We start from the raw sequence: 24313 nt of genomic DNA, 5'->3' as shown, positions 1-24313 counted from the left end.
CTGAAATCTATTTGGAAATAGAATGGTCGCGGGAAAGATTGGTCCCGGCATGAGACATTTAGGATAGAGTTGCTGCCCCGTTTCGAGTGAGAAAGCATACTTTGGAGAGATGATGTCATTGCAAAGATGTTCTAGGGCCGAGGATAGTTGGCTGGCTGGCCCTCTCTGGGGGTGCCAGTTTAGCAGGAAGGGGAGCTAGGCCGCAGCCATTTAGACAGCCAGAGTGGCCTTGGTAGGTCAGACTTGCTTGAAGTCTTTTTCTAAAGTTCATTTGAAGTTACCAAGGAGGATTTACAGTCACAGACCTTATCTGTCTTGGAGAACTGCCAGGCCGAGATCTGCAAAACTTGGCAAGGAGTCTCGGAGAGTCACAAACCAATGAAGCGAACTAATGGTCTCCTGCAAACTCCACTCCCCTTTCACTCCTCTTTTATTTCCTCTGGGAGGGGCCATTCATCGTCCACTTGTGGCCTTACTCCCAAGTCGACCCTTGTTCTTTAGCTCTTCCCTTCGTCTGGCAGCTCTGCGCATGTGCACACTGGGAACAGGCTCCAGCTGTTCGTCTGCCTCACTGATGTCTGACTCTGAAGGCAGCTGATAACTGTCAGACGGCCCTGGCCCCCTCTCTGCCTCCGACACAGAGCCCACATCTGAGCCTTCCCCAGACTCCAGGACTGGCCCAGGTTCCTCCCCAACCTCCCCACTGTCCGAATCTTCTGCCAGCTTCTCTGGCCGCTGGTGGACCACAACACTTTAGAGGAGGGTTAGGTCCATGCCATTTCTCTAATTACACTCCCATATGACCTGGCATGTATGAATCTTGCCTCAACTAGGGAAGACATATATGCATTTTTAAATAATTGATGCTTAATCTGTATACCAGAATGGTTCTTTTCCTTTGTGGGAAAGCAACTGTCAGCAAAAATGAAGAAGCAAATCCCACGGAGTTTGGACAGAGCTTTCCATCTGCCTGCCTAGGCCTGATTAGATTAAAAATAAGGGTGGGCACCCCTCTGTATCTCCCCACTTTTGAGAAGGCCAGATCTAAGCCACGCAGAAGCTCCCGTTGGCAGCCCCAATGCCATACTAAGAGAAGGTTCGGTTTGCGGTGCTTTGTGCTCAGAAAGGACGGATTCTCATGTATTGATGAGGATTAAATCTAATTGTTGTGGCCTCTCGGCCACCGGCCCCTCCAGCAGTCAAATCAGGGGAGGAGGTTTGTCTGTCAGGATCAGCATCAGGGCAACCTGGGAGCTCTGAGGGGGAAGAGGGAGTGGAGCTGGCAGAGAGAGAGAGACAGAGGCAGAGCCTGGGCCGTCCGTCAGCTCTCAGATGGAGAGTCAACAGCCCCCAGGTCTGGAGGTGGCTGATGAGGAAGAGGAGGAACATCTGGGTCCAGTGCCTGACGCATGGATGCACAGAAGGCAGAGGAGAGGAGAGCAGTGGAAATCTATGGGCTGGTCCTTGGGATGGAAGAGCCACCGCTAGCTCTGGGCATAAAAGGGAAGGTGGAGATGGATAGTTGTGGCAAACAACTATTTATCTTCTGGCCGGACAAACTTGTTAGCTTGCCTTGAGAGAGAAACTTTTTGCAGAGGCTGCCAGCGCTCCTAATTAAAAGAATCTGGAATGATCTACCCCCAGAGATCCGGACCCTTCCCACTCTCTCGGCCTTCCGAAAGGCTACTAAAACCTGGCTATTCCGGCAGGCCTGGGGCTGTTGACCTCATGAATGAGGTCCAGCCCCGCCCAGATTAAGTGCATGAAGTGATTTTTTAATCTGCTCTTCTTTCTCTATTTTTTAATTTTTATCCTTTTAGAAATGTGTTTCTGTAAGCCGCCCGGAGTCCTTCGGGATTGGGCAGCATATAAATTCATTAAATTTGAATTTGAATCTTTGAATTCACTTCAGATGGTTTGTTGTGTTTGGGGAGCTGGCTCAGAAGACTAATGCTTCTGAAATGTCCTCTTGCAGGGGCTCAAGTAGATGACCATAATCCTCGCCGCACCGGACACCGTATCGTCGCACCGCCAGGAGGCCGTTCCAACATCACTAGTCTCGGATAAGCGCAGATGGAAGTCGGAAACGAAGAACGAACGCTCTTAGTCCTCCTCTACATTCCCGTGCTCCTTAGCTCACGCTTCATTCATTGCTGTGCGAGGAAAAAAAAATGTTTGTCTTAAGGAAATAAGTGTCATAGTGTGATGTGTTTGCTTGGAATGAATCACCTTGGTTGTGTTTGCCATCTTAAAAGCATGATCCTCCCCCCCTGTGCTCGGTGAGCAGCGGTGCTGCTTGTAGCTTTGCTTGCAGTAGAGTTTTCCTTTGCACCTTCCCATCCCCTTCCTCCCTTAGTTGTGCTAGATTAGGCAACGCATGTTACTGAAGCAAGTTGCGGTTTATGCGTCTACTTTAGAGTAAGGCCGCCTGCCACTATGGATTAGACCAGGGGTTGGCAACCTTAAAGACTCAGAGAGTCATTTGCACCCGTTTCCCACACAAAAGAAAACACCGGGAGCCACAAACGTCCCGTTCAATTCTGGAGCCGACCGGAAATCTGGCTCCTCCACCATAGAGTCTCCTCCTAGTGCGGCATCCTTTTACCTCTATCTGTCCTAAACGAAAGCCTTGTCAATTGTGGAGCCGATCGGAAAGCCCGGCCCTTTCCATAGAGTCTCCTGGCATGCTGTGCTTCCTCACCTCCAAACGGAAAGTCCTCTCAAAATTGTGGTGCTGACCGACAGTAAGGAGCCGCAGCAGAGGGACGAAAGAGCCACATGCGGCTCCGGAGCCGCAGGTTACTGACCTTGGCTTAGACACAAGGTCAAGGCGTGATGTTCGGTTAAAGGAAGACACCTATGGACGTCTTATAAATATGCAGTAGAATTTTTGTTGGTGTTTTTATTCATTACCGACCCAATGAGGGGGGCCAATAGGCTGTGATCTTCTCAGTCGAGTCAAACTCTCGTCCGACTTTAGGAAAAGCCATTATTAATAATCCATGTGGTGACTGTAGAGGATTTCCATAGGCGGTCATCCTTTACACACCAATTTTGGTACTTGTAAACATTTCAAAGGTTTGTTGGTTTTTTAAAACGTTTTTGTATGATGGAGAGGTTTTTTTTTCCCTTCCTCCTTAAAAATTGTGGTTATTTATTAGAATGTGTCAGATTTAGTAGTTGTGGCTCATTTTTTTTTAAACACTTGTGAAATAAAAGAACACGAAGTAGCTCGACTCTCTTTTATTGTAGTGCATTATCAAAACAATGGCCTTTTGGTATCTCTTGTGCATCCTTGATAAAACTCCGACGAGACAGGAATTAAACGGCAACTAAATAACTGGCTGGAGAACACGGACCAGAACTCATTAAAGTGCAGCATTCCTTGCGTACAGATTCACAGAATAATAAGAGTAACAGATTTGGATGGGACCGTGGAGGTCTTCTAGTCCAACCCCTGCACAAGCAGGAGACCTTATATCAGATGCAGCCTAATCTACGTCACCGCGCACTGGAAATGGCACGCAAAACCACCCCACCTGGATCGCGGCAAAACCCAGAAGAGCAGTGCTCCATCGTGCGTGTATGCACTGGCACCAGAACGCCCAGTTTCGGTGTGGATGTGCCTGAGGAACAGCTGGCCATCGGGCATGCATACGCAGGAAACCCAGATGTTTGGGTGCTGCTTTTTCGGGTTTTGGTGCTCCCGCATGTGTGAAGGCCAGTTGCCCAGCGTTATGTACGGGCACAGGAATGCGGGAGAGCATCTGGCTCATTCCTTCTCCCTTGCCTGCAGGCAAGTGAGTTTGGAGAGGAAGGGATCGCAAGAGAGTACATCTGTGTTTCCCACAGCTTTGGGTTGCTTTTTTTTTTTAAAAAAAACCCCTCTCTTGTCATCCCTTCCTCTCCAAACTCACTTTCCTGAAGGGAGGGAATGGGTCAGATCCTCTTGCTACGCGTTGTTTGGAGAGGAAGGGATCGCAAGAGAGTAGATGGAGCTTATAGGACCATCGTATGATGACCAAGGCATGGATGGGCCATCCCGGCAACTCCTCTGATAGTCAGAGGGTCACTCAGCGGTGGTTCTGACCCATTCCTTCCCTTGCCCACACAACTGAGTTTGGAGAGGAAGGGATCGCAAGAGAGTTTTTTTTAAAAAAAATAGGGGCAACCAAAGGCTGTGGGAAATGCAGATCTACTCTCTTGCGATCCCTTCCTCTCCAAGCAACGCTTAGCAGAGGATGCGGCCCATTCCCTCTCCCTTGCCCACAGGACAAGGAAGTTTGGAGCGGAAGGAATCGCAAGAGAGTAGATGGAGCTTATAGGACCATTGTATGATGACCAAGGCATGGATGGGCCATCCCGGCAACTCCTCTCATGGTCAGAGGGTCACTCAGCGGTGGTTCTGACCCATTCCCTCCCTTGCCCACACAACTGAGTTTGGAGAGGAAGGGATCGCAAGGTTTTTTTAAAAAATAGGGGCAACCGAAGGCTGTGGGAAATGCAGATCTACTCTCTTGCGATCCCTTCCTCTCCAAGCAACGCTTAGCAGAGGATGCGGCCCATTCCCTCTCCCTTGCACACAGGACAAGGGAGTTTGGAGCGGAAGGGATGGCAAGAGAGTAGATGGAGCTTATAGGACCATTGTATGATGACCAAGGCATGGATGGGCCATCCCGGCAACTCCTCTCACGGTCAGAGGGTCGCTCAGCGGTGGTTCTGACCCATTCCCTCCCTTGCCCACAAGGTAAGTGAGTTTGGAGAGGAAGGGACCACAAGAGTGCTAAAAAAATGGGGGCAACCAAAGGCTGAGGGAAACGCAGATCGACTCTCTTGCGGTCCCTTCCTCTCCAAACCACGTCAGAGGACAGCGGGAGCCCCTCCTCAGCCGGAGTCCTTTGCCTCCATCCGAAGGCAGGGCGGCGCTTTCCGAACCCCCCAAAAAAGGGCCGGCAGGGAGACAACCGTCCCACACACACACACACACACACACACGTGTCCACCGGCCCGGCTGCTTCAGGCCTGACCAGGTTAACAGCCGAGCGTGAGGCGGCGGCGCCACACGGCCAGTCAGCGCGCGCTAAACTCCCGCCTCTACCTCGCGGCTCTCCAGAACCTTCGCGACGGCCGTCCGCCCGCCCGCCCGCGAGGGAGCGCTCAGGGCCGCTCTCGCTCTCTCTCTTCGCGCGCTCTCTCTTTGCTGCGCGCGCAACCTTTTGTTGCTTCCTTCGTTTCCCTCGCTTCCTGCCGGCCCGCTCACGCTCTTTCCCTCCTTCCCTGCTGCGCGCGCAGCTTTTGTTCCGCGGTTTCTTCCTCCTCCCGAGCTCGGGAGAAGGAGCCTCGCTTCCCGGCGGGGGGGGGGGGGCGGGCGCTCTCTGTCTCCTCCCTGTCACTCTCCCTGGTGCGTGCGCAGCTTTTGTTCTTATTGCATCCTCCTCCTCCTCCTCTTTCCCAGCTCGGGAGGCGCCTCTCTTCCCGGGCGCCGCTCTCTCTCTCTCTCTCCTCTCTTTTTTCCCTGCTGCGCGCGCAGCTTTTGTTCTGTTGCCTCCTCCTCCTCCTCCTTTTCCCCAGCTCGGGAGGCGCCTCGCTTCACGGAGGCCGCTCTCTCTCTCTCCTCTCTTTTTCCCTGCTGCGCGCGCAGCTTTTGTTCTGTTGCCTCCTCCTCCTCCTTTTCCCCAGCTCTGGAGGCGCCTTTCTTCCCGGGGGCCGCTCTCTCTCTCTCTCTCTCTCTCTTTCTCTCTCGCTCTCTCTTTCTCTCGCGCTCGCGCTGTCCCTGCTGCGCGCGCAGCTTTCGCGCTCCCCCCTCCCCCTCGAGGCGCCGCCTGCGGGTCCCGCGCGCGCGGCCGAGCACCGGAGCTTCCCTCAGAGCGGCGGCGGCGGCGGCGGCGACGGCGCCATGACGGCGGAGGAGCGCGGGGCTGAGGAGATGAGCGCGGCGGCTGCGGCGGCCGCGACGGCGGCCTCGGAGGGCCTCGACATCACCGCCAAGTGCGACGGCGGCGTCCTCAAGGTGGGCGGAGGCGCTCGCGGGGCCCGCCTGGCCTCAGCCTTCCCCCCTCCTCCTCCACCTCCCTCCTCCTCTAGGGCGGCCTCCCCCTGCAAGGCCCCGCGGGGGGCGGCAGCACTAGAAGCCCGGCCGGTCGGAGCCTTCAGGCCTCAAGGAAACCCCCCCCCAAAAGCCCAAGGCCGCATGGGGGGGGGGCTGTGGGCCGTTGGAGGGCTGTGGGGGATAATGGGAGGAGCATTGGGGCGAGTGGGGTCATTAGGGGGCGGTGGGGGGTTATTAGGGGCGGTGGGAGGAATATTGGGGCTATAGAGGGCAGTGGGGGTTTTGGGGGGGGGCTATTGGGCAGTGGAAGGTCTGTTGGCAGTTGGGGGGCTCTTGGGGTAGTGGGGGCTATTGGGGACAGTGGGAGGAGTATTGGGACGGTGGGGGGCTATTAGGTAGTGGGGGCCATTGGGTACTAGGGGCTATAAGGGGTAGTGGGGACTATTAGGGTGTGGTGGGGGGTAGTAGGACATACTTGGGGCTATTAGGGACGGTGGGAGGAATTTTGGGGTTTCCGGGGGCTATTAATTGAATTGAATTTATTGCACTTATATGCCGCCCTTTTCCCCGAAGGGGACTCAGGGCGGCTCACAATCCAAGTCAGGGAAGGGGATACAGATAAGGGATAAAAAAGACGGAACAGAACAATACACAATTTAAAAGCACACAAGAACCATACCATTCGAGGGGGGGGGGCAAAAGCTCTTTAGCCCCAGGCCTGTCGGAACAGCCAGGTTTTAAGGGCTTTCCGGAAGGCCTGGAGGGTGGTGAGGGTTCGAATCGCCACGGGGAGCTCGTTCCAGAGGGGAGTGTAGTAGGGGCAATACCCGATAGTGGGGGCTATTAGGATGTGGTGGGAAGAGTTCTGGGGATAGTGGGAGCTATTGGAATGTGGTGGGGGCTGTTAGGGTGTGGTGGGGGATAGTAGGACGTAGTAGGGGCTATTAGGGACAGTGGGAGGAGTAGTGGGGTGGTGGGGCTATTGTGAGGCAGTGGGGGGCTGTTAGAGGGGAGGGGGAGCAGGAGGTGGCCAGGCCTCCCAGCTTTCACCTCCCCGTCCCCCCTTTTCTCTCTTCCTGGACAGAAGGAAAGTGGCCCTTTGGCGCTCCTCCTGCTCAGGACTGGCCAGTTCTCGCTTTGCACCCCCCCCAAGGTCGCTAAGTGGGAGCTCCAGACTTCTCTCCTGGCTTGGCTTTGGTTTTGCCCGTTGGTAGAGCGTGGCTTTCGGGCACGCCCTCAGATGGCCTCTGCTTCCTTCTCTCCCTGGCAGGTGGTCAAGAAAGAAGGGACGGGCACCGAATGCCCCATGATAGGGGACAGAGTGACTGTCCACTACACTGGATGGCTCTTGGATGGTTCCAAGTTTGACTCCAGCCGGGACCGAAAGGACAAATTCTCCTTCGATTTTGGAAAAGGTGACGACTCCCTTGACTCCTCTGAAGTGCACAACGGTTCTCCCTCTATTTTCTACTTATTTATTTGCATCCCACATACATATTTGCATACATACATTTACATATTTGTATAGGTAGCTCAAAAAGGGATGTGGTGGCTCCGTGGCTAAGACGCTGAGCTTGTCGATCAGAAAGGTGGGTGGTTCAAATCCCTAGCGCCGCGTAACGGAGTGAGCTCCCGTTGCTTGTCCCAGCTTCTGCCAACCTAGCGGTTCAAAAGCATGTAAAAGCAAGTAGAAAAATAGGAACCACCTTTGGTGGGAAGGGAACAGAGTTCCGTGCGCCTTCAGGCGTTGAGTCATGCTGGCCACATGACCACGGAGATGTCTTCAGACAGCGCTGGCTCTTCAGCTTTGAAATAGGGATGAGCATCGGGAACGACTAGCACATATGTGCGAGGGGAACCTTTAATTTTAACAATTCCTGAAGGGCGCCGCTCTTACCTTGATAGCTGCACTGCTTTTTAACAATCCTCTTGGGAGCTAAGCTTCGAGTGACCTTGTCCTCTATTTCTCTTTGTGCTTAGGTGAGGTGATCAAAGCATGGGACATCGCTGTGGGGACCATGAAGATCGGGGAACTTTGCCAGATTGTCTGCAAACCGGAATATGCCTATGGCTCTGCCGGCAGCCCCCCTAAGATACCTGCTAATGCCACCCTGTTTTTCGAGGTAGGTTTCATGCCATGTGCTTTGACCCACAGAAGAGGGCATGTTGAATGAAGGGAACTGTAGCTACTGTATTTTTCAGAGAATAAGACACACCTCCCCCCCCCAAGAGCGTGGAAATGTTGGTGCGTCTTATACACTGAATACAGTCATTTTTGGCGTCTCCCCGCCCCGCATCCCTTTTTTGCAAAAATGGGCCATGTTTTGCAAAAAACGGAGACATTTTTCCTTTCCTCCGGCCCCCAGGAGCACTCTGCAGGCTTCAGCAGGGCTGGGGGAAGGCAAAAATGCTCCTTTTTGTGAAAAAAAACATTAGTTTTCTGCCCATTTTTCGCAAAAACAAGGGCATTTTTCCTTCCCTCAGCCCTGCTGAAGCCTGCAGAGTGCTGCTGGGGGCTGGGGATGACAAAAGGTTTTTTTTCCCTTACTTATATCTTTGAAATCTTGGTGCGTCTTATACACCGGTGTGTTGTATAGTCCGAAAAACGTGGTACTTTTTTTTCTTTAGTCATTTTAAGTGTGCTCAGATTGCTTTTCGTGCGCACCTTTATTTCAATCCGTATCTGATAGCAATAGCAATAGCAGTAGACTTATATACTGCTTCATAGGGCTTTCAGCCCTCTCTAAGCGGTTTACAGAGAGTCAGCATATTGCTCCCAACAATCCGGGTCCTCATTTTACCCACCTCGGAAGGATGGAAGGCTGAGTCAACCCTGAGCCGGTGAGATTTGAACCGCTGAACTGCTGATCTAGCAGTAGCCTGCAGTGCTGCATTTAACGACTGCGCCACCTCGGCTCTATCTGATCCCCTCCTCAGTACAACAACGCCTCCCCTTGGCGCTAAACAAGCCTCTGGTTTCTTCCTCCAGATAGAACTGTTTGAGTTCAAGGGAAAAGACTTGACCGACGATGAAGACGGGGGAATAATTCGGCGGATCCGAAAGAAAGGAGAAGGCTATTCCAAACCCAACGAGGGAGCCTTTGTAGAGGGTGAGTAGCGGGAGAGCTGGGATTACTTAAACCAGGGGGTGGGGAACGATGGCCTCTTTATGACCTGTGGACTTCAACTCCCAGAATTCCTGAGCCTGCAGGGATGGGGGGGGGGAACGATGGTCGTTATAAGACTGGTGGACTTCAATTCCCAGAATTCCTGAGCCAGCATTCTTGAGCATGACTGACTCAGGAATTCTGGGAGTTGAAGTCCACAAGTCACGAAGGTGCCATAATTCCCCACCTCTGACTTAAAACACATACTGGATTATTAATCTGGATTTCGGGGCCGGTGTGAAAGGGTTCCAGACGGTCATCTCTGTAGAGTGTTGTGTTGAAACACGGGTAGTCCTCGTTGCTTCTCTCCTTGATTAGTTTCCATCTGTTGCTTCTGTCTTCTGGTGCTTTGGAGAATAGTTTGACTCCCTCTTCTTTGTGGAAATCCCTGTGATATTAGAAGACTGCTATCGTGTCTCCCCTGGTCCTTCTTTTCACTGAGCAAATTAACTTTTGGATAAACCTCCATATGTAGATTCTCTGTCAACACAGAGAATCACTTTCTCTTAAATACATTTTTGTCGTGTATGAAAAAAGAGCACTCGAAAGCCCAAAACCTCTGTTGTTAAGTGAGACATTGAGCAAATTTTGCCCCTCCATTTTGCGACCTTCCTTGCCACTGTTGTTAAGGGAATCCCTGCAGTTGATAAGTTAGTGACGCGGTTGTTAAGCGAATCCGCCTTCCCCCCATTGACTTTGCACGTGGGAAGGTCGCAAAAAGAGATCACGTGGCAACAAATCACCTGCCGTGTCTCATTCCTGGATGCCACCATCATGCCAGGCTCCACAACTGGTCCTTGACGGTCCCATCTTTCAAAGTGGGCCTGCATTCCCAGGTAGGATGGTGGCATCACGGCCTGCTTTCTTTGCTCCTTAGGGTCTGAGTGTTGTAGCCCTCCAGCAGCCAGCAGAGCTGGCAGCACAGTCAGACACTGGGGATGTTTGGGGAGGAACCTGGGCCAGTCCTGGAGGCTGGGGAAGGCTCTGAGGAGGGCTCTGCGTCAGAGGCAGAGAGGAGGCCAAGGCTGTCTGGCAGTTCACAGCTGCCTTCGGAGCTAGATGGCAGTGAGGCAGAGGAACAGCGGGAGCCTGTTCCCAGTGTGCACATGGGCAGAGCTGCCAGAAGAAAAGTAAAGACACAGGTGGAAGGTGATTGGCCCCTCCCATAGGGAATGAAAGAGGAAATTGTTTGCAGGAAACAATTTGTTCGTTGGGTTGTTAGATTCGTTTCAGGAGTGTGAAGATCTGTCCCAGTCTCTGTGCCAAGTCTTTCCTTGCACAGTGTTTGGACAATATCTACATGGCAGCTTTCCAAGCTAGATAAGGTCTGTGGTCATAAATCCACCTTTGAAAGACTGTTTGCCAGGCCTTGGCTGAAGGTGAAGGAGAGGATTTCACATTCATTTAATAAAAGGGTTTTTGTCAGGACCAGGACTCTGCCTCGGGCTTTTTGGGGAAGCCGAGGTCAGAATACCTGCAATCTGCTCAGCCTGGTTCCCACAGGTCTGTGACCCCGGGGGGGTGGGTGGGTTGGGGACCCCTGCTCTACAAAGAGAACTTCAGCAATCGGTTCTAAATACCTGCTGTTTTTTTTTTTTAATGCCAGTCGAGATTGAAGGTCGGCACGGAGATCGCGTGTTTGACAAACGAGAGTTACGGTTTGAAGTAGGAGAGGCGGAAAACTACGACCTCCCTCCCGGCGTGGACAAAACGCTACTGAAAATGGAGAAGCTGGAAGAGGCTGTGGTTTATCTCAAGCCCAGGTGAGCCTTTTGCCCTGAAATGGTCTCGGCCGAGGGGCGGTGACTCTTGGGATGAAATGATGGGGGTGGGGGTGAGATGGGGGTTTGTGGGTCAGTTGCTCTTCAGGGAGAAATATTTTGCTCCTCAACACCTCCCGTGTCTCTTACAGCTACGGGTTTGGAAGCGTCGGGAAACCAAAGTTTCAAATCCCGCCAGATGCCGACTTGCAATACGAAATCAAGCTGAAAAGCTTTGAAAAGGTAACGTCAGGGAGCACTTATACAAAGGCAGACAGGAGGGGCGGGGGATGGCCTTACGGAACAGGGGTGTGCTTAATTTTTTGGCAATTTCAGCACACTTACCGTACTTTTTGGAGTATAATATGCACCTTTCCTCCCCCCCCTCTCCCCCCAAAAGAGTGTGGAAATGTTGGTGCGTCTTATGTGAGTCTTATACACCGAATACGGCCAATTTTGGCCTCCCGAAAACACGCCCCCGCATCCCATTTCTGCAAAAAATGGAGACGTTTTTTCCTGCCCCCCCAAAATTGACCCATTTTTCACAAAACCAGGCATTTTCCCCTTCCCCTTTAGCCCTGCTGAAGTCTGCAAAGTTCTCCTGGGGGCGGGGGAGGATAATTTTTTTTTCTTATTTACCTCTTTGAAATCTTGGTGCGTGTTATAGTCCGAAAAATACGGTACTTTTTACTGAACGTTATTTGTTTTATTCAACATACAATTACAAGTTGTGGTCTAACACACGGTGCAGGCTTTTTTTTTTTTAATGCAATATGTTTAATATTTAAAGATGTTCGTCTTGATCTTCCTCGTCCCATCAAGTTTTTAAAGTTTGGGACAAATGAAATGGTTTGCGCAATTGGATTGTCCCCTCTTTCCCCCTTCGCTTCTGCATGGTATTATCACGCTGCCCATATTTATTCATTTACTTTATTTACAATTTATTTATAATGTATTCATTGGTATTATCACACTGCCCGTATTTATTTATTCATTTAATTTGTGCGGCTGAACCATCTCCCCTAAGTGACTTTGGATATGGTGAGTGTCAGAGGTGGTTTTGAGCAGGTTCTGACCAGTTCTGGAGGACCGGCAGCGGAAATTTTGAGTAGTTCAGAGAACCGGTAAATACCACCTCTGGCTGGCCACGCCCGCATCTGTTCTCTGCCTCCGGAGCCCCAGCTGGTCCGGAGGAAATGGGGATTTTGCAGTATCCTTCCCCGGGAGTGGTGGCAATGGAGATTTTGCAGTAGCCTTCTCATGCCACACCCACCAAGCTACGCCCACAGAACCAGTAGTAAAAACTTTTGAATCCCACCACTGGTGAGCGTGCTTAAAATGCTACAATAAAAATGCAGAGTGTAAAATGAAAAATAACCCTCAAGAATAAAAAGGAAAACGGGCACCTGAGGATAATCAGCAATATTTTAGCGCCTGACCCCCATACATGGGGGAAAAGCTGGGTGGGAAAGACCACCTGGAAGCTTCCGGTCTCTCTCTGCCCTGAGGATTTTTGTCCATGGGAATAACTGCTTAGGACTTGTCTAAACTTGTTACTGGTTCTCCCTGACTCTCGGTGTTCCAGTTTCACATTGCAATCTGGAGTGATGTGGTTGCTTTCCCCCAAAGTTCCCACGGCTTTTAACCGTCGGATCAGGTCCTCGCTGTTGCTAAATCAAATGTAGGAGCACCGCTTCCCTCTTCACCCTTCTAGGAGGCCAAATTGACATCAAAGAGTCTGCAGTTGTGGGTGGAGTTGATTTCCCCATAGATCCCTGCAGGTTGAAATCTCCCTTGACTCTTAGATCCCATTATTGCGGCCCGTCAGCAGAGCTGGCAGAGGTTGGGGAGGAAAATGGGCCAGTCCCAGAGTCTGCGGAAGGCTCTGAGGAGGGCTCTGTGTCGGAGGCAGAGAGGGGGCCAGGGCCATATGCCAGTTATCAGCTGCCTTCAGGGCCAGACATCAGTGAGGCAGAAGAACAGTGGGAACCTGTTCCCAGTGTGCGCATATGCAGAGCTGCTAGAAGAAAAGAACAACTCAGAAATCAGGGTCGATGTGGGAGTAAAGGCACAGGTGGACAAGGGGCCCCTCCCATAGGAAATAAAAGAGAAGCGAAAGTGGAGGGTTTTTTTGCAGGAAACTGTTCGGGGGTTAGATTTGTTTCAGGAGTGAGAAGATCTGTCTGGGAATCCCAGAGACTCTCTGCCCAGCCTTTCCATGCACAGCACCTCATTTGGACAATATTGACATGGCAGCTTCCCAAGCTAGATAAGATCTGTGGTCATAAATACTCCTTTGAAAGACTGTTTGCCAGGCCTTGGCTGAAGGTGAATGGGAGGAATTCACCTTCGTTTAATAAAAGGGGTTTTGTCAGGACCAGGATTCTGCTCTGTGCTTTTTGGGGAAGCCTCATTTAGACAATTAGACATTTTAGACATTTTATTAAGATTTATAGGCCGCCCTTCTCCCTGAGGGGACTCAGGGCGGCTTACAATCACAGGGAAAGGGGTGCAATACCAAAAGACAAACAGTAAGTGAACAAAAGAAAAATAATAAAACACAACTTTCATTCAACAGTCAACACTCGGGCGGGTAAATTGGGAACCTATCCCCAGGCCTGCTGGGAGAGCCAGATCTTAAGGGCCGTGCGGAAGGTCTGGATGGTGGTGAGGGTACGAATCTCGACGGGGAGATTGTTCCACAGGGTCGGAGCTGCAACAGAAAAGGCTCTCCTCCTCGGTCAGAACACCCATCTCCCGGTGTAGCTAAAGGCCAAAACAAGGACGCCTAAATGAATTTCTCATTCTAGGTGTCTGTCTGTGTGTCCGTGTGCGCGCGCGCTCTTTAATGTTGCTAAGGGCCATGGTGCGCTGTGTCGCCTTTGGAAAGCACATGCCCAGATCCTCTTCCCCTGATCCTCTTCCCTTCTTCCAATGATGGGCTTCCTTCGACCATGGCGGTGGCTGATTTGGCTCTTTTTTTGTGTGTTCCCGCAGGCAAAAGAGCCCTGGGAGATGAACACCCAAGAGAAGCTGGAACAAGGCACCATTGCAAAAGAAAAAGGCACCCAGTATTTCAAAGTAGGTCTACCTTGCAGGGTGTGTAGCCCTGGGCTGCCCTGTAGACACGGGGTTTTTTCCTTCAGTAACACAGAATGCTAAGTCCAAGCGAGGGCAGAAGAAGCCGAGTGAACATGCTTTTCTGGTTCCTCATCCAATTATTGGAGAGGTGGATGGATAGATGATAGATAGATAGATAGATATAGAGATATAGATATAGAGATATTGATAGATATAGAGGTATTGATATAGACATATTGATAGATAGATTGATAGATAGATAAATATAGATGATGGAAGATAGATAGATGATAGATAAATATAGATAGATGATGGAAGATAGATGATGGAAGATAGATGATAGAAGATAGATAGATAGATAAATAATAGATGGATGATAGGGATGATAGATGATAGGGATGGTAGGTAGGTAAGGTAGGTAGGTAGGGAGATAGATAGATAGATATAGAGATATAGAGATACAGAGGTATAGAGATAGAGATATTGATAGATGATAGATGTAGAGATATTGATAGTTATAGAGATATTGATAGATTGATAGATGATAGATAAATATAGATAGATGATGGAAGGTAGGTAGGTAGGTGGTTGGGTGGATGGATGGATGGATAGATAGATACAGAGATACAGAGATATAGATAGAGATATTGATAGATGATAGATATAGAGATATTGATAGATAGATAGATAGATAGATACCCTGTTTCACTGAAAATAAGACCCCCCCCCCCCCCCGAGTTAATAAGCCCAATCAGGCTTTTGAGAGCATGAGCTAAAATTAGACCTCTGAAAATATTGCAATGTATCAGCAGCCATGAGGTGACCCCGTTCACTGCCTCCTGCACCTTAAAAATAATAAGACCTCCCCAAAAATAAGGCCACACGCTTATTTTTGGGGGGGGTGTCAAAAGAAAATAAGACCCTTATTTTCGGGGAAACACGGTAGATAGATATAGAGATATTGATAGATAATAGATAGAACGAATGCTAGAATTCTTTATTGGCCAAGTGTGATTGGACATACAAGGAAGTTGTGGTGCATAGGCTCAGTGTACATAAAAAGACAAGATACATTAGTCATGAATCATAAGGTGCAACACTTAATGATAGTCATAGGGTCCAAATAAGCAATCTGGAAACAATATCAACATAAATCATAAGGATAGAAGCAACAAAGTTGCAGTCCTGCAGTCATAAGTGGAAGGAGATGGGTGATAGGAAGGATGAGAAGATTAATAGTAATAGCAATGCAGCCTCAGTGAATAGTTTGGCAGTGTTGAGGGAATTAGTTGTTAAGCAGAGGGATGGTGTTTGGGGGAAAAACTGTCCTTGTGTCTACTTGTCTTGGTGTGCAGTGCTCTATAGTATCATTTTGAGGATAGAAGTTGAAACAATTGATGTCCAGGATGCGAGGGGTCTGTAGATATTTTCACGGCCCTCTTTTTGACTCATGCAGTGTCCAGGTCCTCAATGGAAGGCCATTGTTTTTTCTGCAGTTTTGATTCTCCTCTGAGGTTTGTGTCTGTCTTGTTGGGTTGCAGAGCCAAACCAGACATTGATGGAGGTGCAGAGGACAGACTCCCATCATCCCACTGTAGAACAGAACAATACGCTATTTTCTATTTACTTTAGGCATAAGGGATTAGGAAAGCACACCCTGTACCCAGAAATAGAAACAAAAACTGAAATTTGTTATTTAAAGCAGGCAAGAATCACGGAAGCCATTAAATCCAGTCTCCACCCCCACCCTGAATCCAAATTAAAGCATTTGGGACCGCTGTCTATATCGGTGGGAGATCATTTTTGTGAGCTCATCCCTATGGGTCATTCCTTCCCCTGCCAAACTGGCCTTCTGGCCACCAGAATGTTTTTTCTTCTAACTTTCCACGGGAATCTGCTTTCCTGGAATTCAGATCCATCGCTCTGTGTCCTGAACTCTGGACCCAGGGGAGAAAAATAAACCTTAACTGCCCTCCAAGCAGGACTATCATCCGGCAGTCACTCAGATTCAGCCTCCCTTTGTAGGTCTGGAAGCTAAGTCTCCTCTCCTTGTGCCCGTCTCCAATTTCTCTAAATCCATGATGGCGAACCCTGTGGCACTCGGAGGCCTCTCTGCCGGCACATGAGCTGTTACCCCAGCTGAGCTCCACCATGCATGTGCACCTTGGTTTCTGCAACAGCGGGTGTTGTTTAATCAAAATGCAGTTAAAACACTATACAAGCCATCGAGAATATATACATCCAACAGGAACAGGAAGTGCCTCAGGGAGGAGATAGAAGTAAATCCTAGACAGGCAGGAAATGCATTACTGAACAATGGAGATGAATGCTAGAGGGGAATAAAGCTGCATACAAGGCGGACATAACACCTGTAACAGCGTAGGCACGCAGGGGGAAGCGTGGGAGGGCCCCCCCCCCCATTTTTGATCCCAGGAGGCTTCAGGGAGGCCTGCTAGCCCCAAAATGGGGCACGCACGGAGGGGGGTATGGTTTGTGCATGCATGCGCAGGGGGATGCATGGTAGGGGGGGCACGCACACTTTTGTCACGTGAGGCGAAAAAGGTTAGCCATAACTGCTCTAAATCTTTCTTCCCAAGGCCAGAGGGAAGCTGGCAGGAGACCATTAGTTCGCTTGATTAGTGTGAAGATTTACTCATCTAAGAGACTCCTTGCCAAGTGTTTTCTTGTATAGCATATCGACCTGGCAGCCCTCCAAGCCTGCTAAGGTCTGTGGTTGTCAGTTCATCCTAGAAAGACTGTTTGCCGGGACTTTTTTGGATGTGAAGGAGAGGAATTCACAGTAGCCAAGTAAAAAGGGGTTTTACTTTTCGCGACAAGGAGCCTGCTTCGTGATTTGGTGAACACATATTTGCTGTGGCAGGTGGGCCTTGCTTTAACAACCGTTCATTCCGCCGCTGTTGTGAATTTGTGATGGATTGTGAACAGGGTCCTTTGTGCACCTACTGGGTGGTGGGTTGGGGGGATTGGCCTTTGGCTTCCTTTGAATCTGACCACAAGCTTTGTCTTCCAGGAGGGGAAATACAAGCGAGCCACCTTACAGTATAAGAAAACCGTATCGTGGCTGGAGCATGAAACCGGCCTGTCGGATATAGAGAAAGCCCAGTCCAGGAACCTGAGGCTGGCTGCCCATCTCAACCTCTCCATGTGCCATTTGAAGCTGAAAGAGTTTCCTCAGGTCTTGGAAAACTGCAACAAGGTAAACGGAGGGAATTGCTCTGTTGGGATGAAATCATGTTTCATTCCTTGCCGTTTGGTGTTTCTGAATCCCTCCTGCCCTCATCGGCCTTCGAGCGTCCGTCAAAACAGCTCTCCTTATACCAGTGTTTCTCAACCTTGGCAACTTGAAGACGTCTGGACTTCAACTCCCAGAATTCCCCAGCCAGCGAATGCTGGCTGGGGAATTCTGGGAGTTGAAGTCCAGACGTCTTCAAGTTGCCAAGGTTGAGAAACACTGTCTTATACAACATGGGCACTTAATTATGTATAACTGTGCAACGGTATTATGAGGATAGCTGAAAACTTGAATCCGTCTTGCACTTCGCCCAAAAAAGAGGTTTTGGGAAGGGGGGTGGGGGGAAGAAACAAATGGGACTCTTATAAAGGTATACCTTTAAAAGGGAAATATGGAAAATAGTGTTTTTTTGGACTATAATTCTTAATGCCACTGATATTGAGTGGAGTTTGCTAAAAGGCTGAAATATGCCACATAAAATAGAGTCTGGAAGGGAGATAAAGAGAGGAGAGAAAGAGGCAGAAGAGAGGAAAAGGGAAGGAGAAAGAAGGTGTTGAAAAGAGGGGAGAGGAGACGGAGAGAGCAATGGGAAGTAGAGAAGAGAGAGATGGTAGAGGGAAGAAAGGAGGTAGGGAGGAGGAGAGAGGGAGAGAAGAGTTGAAGATGAAATAGACTATAATATGGTGTATGGAAAGCAGAAAAGCCAATAAAAATTGACGAGGCTTGATGGCAAGAGGAATTGATACATTATTGAATATTCAAAAAATGTTTGTTAAGATGTAATGGTCTACTTTGGATTATATTATATGTATGTTAAAAAATAAAAAACTTGAAAAAAAAAAACCCCAGCTCTTCTCCTTCCATCCTTTCAGGCCCTGGAATTGGACAGCAACAACGAGAAGGGCCTCTTCCGGCGAGGCGAGGCGAGACTGGCCGTCAACGACTTTGAGTTGGCCCGAGCGGATTTCCAGAAGGTTCTGCAGCTCTACCCAAGCAACAAGGCGGCCAAAGCCCAGCTCCAGATCGCCCAGCTGAAGATCCGCCAGCAGCACGAAAGGGAGAAGAAGATGTACGCCAACATGTTCCAGAGACTGGCAGACAAAGAAGGAAAGGTAAGTTCTGTACTGTTCTATTCTCAGAGTATAGAGAATAGAGCAGAAGAATGGAATGAAGAATTAGAAGAGAAAAGAAGATCAGAATAAAGAATAAAACAGAATAGAAATCGGAATATAGAATAGAACGGAATATTGGAATAAAGAATAGAGTAGAATAGAACAGAGAGGAATGGAACGGAACGGAACAGGAAATAACAGAATAAAATAGAATGGAGTTTGGAGTTGGAGTTTATTCAATTTGTAGGCTGCCCTATTCCCCGAAAGGACTCAGGGTGGCTGAACAAAAGCCAAGGGAGGGGAAATTACACAAAGTAAGACAAAACAATCAGACAATACGAACAATTTAAAAGCACAACAGACACAGCAAATTTGAGTAGGGGGGGGGAACTCAACCCCAGGCTTGCTGGGACAGCCAGGTCTTCACGGCCGTCCGGAAGGCCCGAAGGGTGGAGAGGGTCCGAATCTCCACGGGGAGCTCGTTCCAAAGGGCTGGAGCAGCCACAGAGAAGGCCCTCCTCCGAGTAGTCACCAGCCGACATTGGCCGGCAGATGGAATACGGAGGAGGCCTAATCTGTGGGATCGAATGTGGGAGGTAATCGGCAGAAGGCGGTCTCTCAAGTAGAATAGAAATATAATACAATAGTAGAATAGTAGAATAGAAGAGGGATTAGAATAGAATAGAATGTAGAGTGTAATAATGGAATATTAATAGAATAGAATAATAAAATACTAGAATAGAATAATAAAATACGGAATGGAATAAAATAGAATAGAGACCAATTTCATGGCATTTATTTTGTACAATGACAAGAAAGGATGTGTGTGTGTGTATGTATGTGTGTGTGTGTGTATGTATGTAGGATAGGACATACATACATACATACATACATACATAAAAGTCTCCATGATGGGTAGAACTAACTTGTATCTCAAGTAACAGCTAGTTAAGACCCATGACACTATTCACACGTTAAAGGCCTGGCGTGATCTTGGCCCTAATGCTGACCTCTGGTTTTGCCTGCTTATTGTTCCTACTGGTTCACCCCTCAGCATTGACTTTGCTGCCTTCCCTTTTGTTTTGTGTTCTGAAAAGGCTCGAAGCACTCGTGTTTACCCTGGCAACTAGGGTGGATAAAAAAATTGATGCTTTAAAAAAAAAATTTAATTGGATTTTTTACAATTTATTTTTATTTTTTTATCATATTTATTTTAATAAAATGCTTTTGGAGCAAACATCTAAAAATACTTTTCCATTTAAAATACGTTCGTAATTTAGTTTATTCAGCATGAAAGGGAGCTTAGCTATGTAGCACGGGGCTTGGCTGTATATTCTGCAATATTTACATTTGTGGTAAACTCAATCATATTAAAAGATAGAATGAGCAAGAATCAGCAAGAATGGCTGTCCTTTTGGATTCATCCTGGCAGTGCCTGTTAGCGGGCACCCACTCACCTGCTGCTGGCCACGTCCCTCACCTTGTGTCACTGGCGCATCACCAACTGTCCCATTAAAGGGAATGGGACTGTCGGTGAGTCAGCAATAGATCAGAGAAGGAGCTGCTGCAAGACTGAGATGATAGTTGCCCTTTAAAAATGATGATTTAAATCGAGTTGACTCAAATCAAGACTTTTTACTAGCGATTTAAATCATGGCCTCTGCTCCACAGCCCTTCCTTTGTTGCAAAGGACCAGCCTGTCATCAGAGGCCGTTCAGTTGCAGAGGTCACCTCCAAACAGGTTAATCAAGAAACTGGTTAATGAATCACCCATGCCCTGAACCAAAGCCAAAAAAAGCCGCTTTGGAGTGTGTTGTGTGTGCCTGCCACAAAAGAGGCTTATGTTTCCTGGGATTGCAAAGCTGCAGGAAAATACGCAACTTTCATTAAGAAGGTGCCCCTTTAACGAACTTGTGTGCCATATTTTTTGGAGCATAAGACGCTCTGAAGTATAAGACACACCTAGCTTTTGGGGAGGAAAACAAGGGGGGGGGGAAATCTTGCCTCCCAGCAATTTGCCTCCTTGCAACAAACAGCAAACAGTTCAGATGATATACGCTGTTTGTGGTGTTACATTTCAGACTATACTTGTACAGATGCTGTTAAAATTGATGGGGCTTTCTGGAAGTATAGTTATTCTTTGCTATTTAAAATAAGATAAAATAGCACTAGGCCTCTTCAGACCAAGCATTTATTTTAAGAAGCTTCTTCATTTTGTTAAGCTGTCTAGAACAATAATAAACCAGTCTTTAAAAAATAAGTCTAATAATTTGAACATTCTATAGGCTTTTATAGTTATTGACTTGCCTCCTTGCAGCAAACTGTGTTTCAATTTAGCCTCATTAGCACAAGAAAAAAAAATCTGCCTTGCCTCCCAGCAATTTGCCTCCTTGCAGCAGACAGCAAGTTTCACTTTCAATTTCAGCCTTTTCCGCAAGAAGATAAATTGCGAGGACGCAGAGGCCAAAGGGTGGGAGGGCGGTGGATGGGCGGGGCTAAATTCGGTGCATAAGACGCACTCAAATTTTCACCCTCTTTTATGGGAGAAAAAGGTGCGTCTCATACTCTGAAAAATACGGTTCCTGGCCTGGTCCTGTAGCTTTCCCATCCCAGGAAATAAGCCTCTCTCGCTTCTGACAGGAGTGAATGAAAACACAAACACACACACACACTCCAAGTGTCAAAGAGTTCTCACTTTGAAGTTTTCTCCTCCTGATTTTTCTCCAGCCGGAAGCCGACGCCGGATGCAAAGAAGAAGCCGACATGAAAGAGAAGCAGAACGGCGTGGAGGAGAAAACAGACGTCGACATAGAAATTTGAGGCTGAGAGTTGATGACCCGTTAGTTTTCTAAAAAAAAAAAAAAACTGAAGAATTTCCAGTGAACTTAGACCTTTATTTTTCTATCTTGATTCGGTAAGGGGGGGTGACGGCTGGGGGGGGGGGGCGGTTTAGTGTCTATCCTAGGAAAAAAAACAAAACGGTGGCAGAACCAGAAACAAGTAACGTTTGATGTATTATTTATTCGGACATGCATCCTTTACTCTGTTGTTGTTGAGCTTGAAAGTTCTGTTAGGGTCCCTTTTTTCCTATCAGTTTCCTCATCTCCCTGGCATCCTTCTCAGGTTTCCAGCTTGGCCTAATCAAGTGTCACATTTTATTCCTCCCCGTCTTTACTCCCCCCCTCCCTATTTTTAAAGAAAGTTTTTATCTGCACATGCACACAGCTATTGCATGAGAGGCCTAATAAACACAAAAGAGAGCTGCCTTTTCTGCCGCAGCCTAACATCCTCTCTTCGGCTCCGTTGTCACGGATGCCCCAAGCAGGGCTAGCCACTTTTCTTGTCAAAGGGCTCCTCTTCTCCCGGAGAGGAAAAGAAATAGAAAACCAAAAACTTGAGCAGTAAACTCTAAAAGTCTGGAGGGTTAGTGGCCCTCGGACTGTTAAATGCAGATATTCCTCCCTCCCCGAGTTCGCTCAACATCAGAACCACCAGGTTGGATAAATGACTGCCTGCCAAGGGCATCGGCTAGTAGGATCTTTGGAATAAAGAGGACATATCAAAAGTGCAGGAAAATAATATCTGGTCACCCAGAGTTGCAGGTCAGTGACAATTAGCCATTTTCTGGAAGGAGGCCGCCCACATGCCATAAGCTTTCAAACATCTGCCAGTTGGGAGAACATCCTTCTACACCAATGTGGTGGGATTGATCTGCAGCGTCTCCTCCTGGGATGTCCCTATGTCCCTCCCCCTCCATTGAGCACAGAAAGACCTAATGAGATAGATCAGGCATTCCCACTAGGACTGTGACGGTGAACCTGGCACGCATGGCCTTGCCTGCTTGTCTTCCGGGTTTCTGGCGCGCACGCAACAACCAGCTGTCCTTCACGCGCATGGCAGTGCCGAAAACAGATGTGCACATGCGGCCTTAGCCAGCTGATCGTCTGGGCGTGCATGAGCGCTAAAACCCGGGAGTTTGGCTTTCCCGGAGCGCGATCCCTTTGCACGTGTGGCCATGTCGAAAACTGGGCCTCGCCAGCTGATCGTTGCGCGCGCATGCACGCTAGAACCCGGACGTTCAGCTTTCCCAGAGCCTGACAAGTGGCGAAAAGGTTTGCCATGACCGCACTATGACATTTGCCTACGTTCCCACAATTCCCTCGGGAGCCTGCCCACAACTCCCGCCAACAGTTCAAGGCTTAGCCCCTTGTCCAGCCAGGTGGGAAGAAGGGAGGTCAGTAGTCCAGCAGGTCAAGAGGTCACTAAGGAAATCACGCGTTGGAATAAAAGCCTAATGCAGGTCAAGGAACGGAGCACAGAGATACAGTTTGGATAGCTGATCAGAGCAGATGGGTGGGAAAGCAGGACCGGGATTTGCACTCCCAGCTCAGTTGGATTCTTGGAAAATGGGACATTGAGATAATTTGGAAGAAGGGCGTCAAACCTTGAGCGCCTGGCACCGTGCGCAGCCTTGAAGGCTCTTGGTGAGCCTGTGCTTGGGTGAGGTTTGAAAGACATCTTCCAAGTGGTCATTTCCCTGCCTTTAATGTTACTTTCGTGACGAGCTTGAGCTCTCCGGCCGTGACCTCCGAGCATATTGCAACCCATCCGTGCATTTCAGGAATGGGAGCGAGGTGTTGGGCTGAGGCAGTCAAGAGGCAGGTGTGGCTAGGCGGACCGAAGGCTGTGTGCATCAGTGGCGATGACTTCTGAAAGAAAAGCGAACGCAAGCGGAGTCATTTCATAATTGGCTTTTAAAAAAAAAACAGTTAATGCAACCCTGCTCTGTTTCGCCCATTATGCAGATTAAAACTGTATAATCTCTGCTTGCGTGTATGTGGTTACTGGGGCGGGAGGACGGTTTTTGAAACTTTACGGCTTTCCGCAAATCCAGAGCGCGAAGAAAAACGAGGAACGATTCCCTTCTCTCTTTAAGGCGCTGCGGCACCCTGGTTGCAGCCTTCCCGTGGATTCGGGGGACCTGCGCTAAATATGGAGGGGTCCTAATGGAATCCCACTCGATTGTGGAAGAAGGGCTGAATAAATTGGACGGTGAACGCAGTCCCTGTAGTTTCCTCTGCAGCACTCTGGTTAAATCGGTGATCCAAAAAGACCTTGACGGACTTGAACAATGAGCAATAATATCCAACATGAAATTTAATGGGGAGGAAAGCAAGGTTTTTACACCTGGACAGGAAGAACCAAAGTCACAAACTACAGATTAGGTGAAAGCTGGCTCAAAAACTCTTGAGGACCTCGGAGTCCTAGTGGACGATCCCATAAAAATGAGCCAGCCCTGCGTGGCAGCTGCCGAAAAAAAATATCTTAATACAACCCTTGGTTGTATAAACAGAGGCATAGAATCAAAATCAAGTGAGCTATTAGTACTGCTTTATAAAGCCTTAGTAAGGCCACACCTGGAGTACCGCATCCACTTTTGGTCACATCACATCACAAAAAAAGATGTTGAGATTTTGGAAAAAAAAGTGCAGAGAAGAGCAACGGATGATTAAAGGCCTGGAGACTAAAACATGAACGGTTGCAGGAACTGGGCATGGCTACTCCAGAGAAAAGGAGGACTAGGGGGTGACATGACAGCAGTATTCCGGTATTTGAGGAGCTGCCCCAAAGAAGAGGGGGGCAGCCTATTCTCCAAAGCGCCAGAGGGCAGGGAGAAGCAACGGATGAAAACTAATCAAGGAGAGAAGGAACTTGGAATTAAAGGAGAAACGTCCTAATGGTTAGAACAATTAACCAGCGGAACAGCTTGCCACCAGAAGTTGTGGGTGCTTCATCGATGGAGCGGTTACGTTTATTGCTACTATTGTGATTTTGGAAAATAGAACCCAGACATCAACTGGCTCCAGGTGGCCCCAAACTCCCGAACCTAC

The 24313-nt window shown here is 48.8% G+C and overlaps 2 protein-coding genes across 2 annotated transcripts in view; both read left to right on the top strand.

The window, feature by feature from the left end:
* LOC116512977 (dihydropyrimidinase-related protein 1-like) overlaps positions 1 to 6016 on the top strand; it is a 33123-nt gene extending 27107 nt beyond the window's left edge. The window contains exon 14 of the mRNA XM_032223680.1: positions 1976 to 6016. Within this exon, the coding sequence (XP_032079571.1) occupies positions 1976 to 2067 (92 nt within the window). The 3' untranslated portion in view covers positions 2068 to 6016. The remainder of the gene's footprint in view (positions 1 to 1975) is intronic.
* Positions 5760 to 23248, top strand: FKBP4 (FKBP prolyl isomerase 4). The gene is made up of 10 exons (XM_032223812.1): positions 5760 to 6010; positions 7320 to 7464; positions 8030 to 8172; positions 9039 to 9159; positions 10823 to 10979; positions 11129 to 11219; positions 13974 to 14057; positions 17089 to 17274; positions 18183 to 18422; positions 21150 to 23248. Exons 1-10 carry the CDS (start codon positions 5897 to 5899, stop codon positions 21240 to 21242), a joined length of 1374 nt encoding a protein of 457 aa, XP_032079703.1. The 5' UTR covers positions 5760 to 5896; the 3' UTR covers positions 21243 to 23248.
* Positions 23249 to 24313: the final 1065 nt, after the last annotated feature.

Source organism: Thamnophis elegans, chromosome 9 (genome assembly GCF_009769535.1).
Source record: "Thamnophis elegans isolate rThaEle1 chromosome 9, rThaEle1.pri, whole genome shotgun sequence".
Lineage (NCBI taxonomy): Eukaryota > Metazoa > Chordata > Lepidosauria > Squamata > Colubridae > Thamnophis > Thamnophis elegans.
This window is presented reverse-complemented; position numbering and strand designations above follow the sequence as displayed.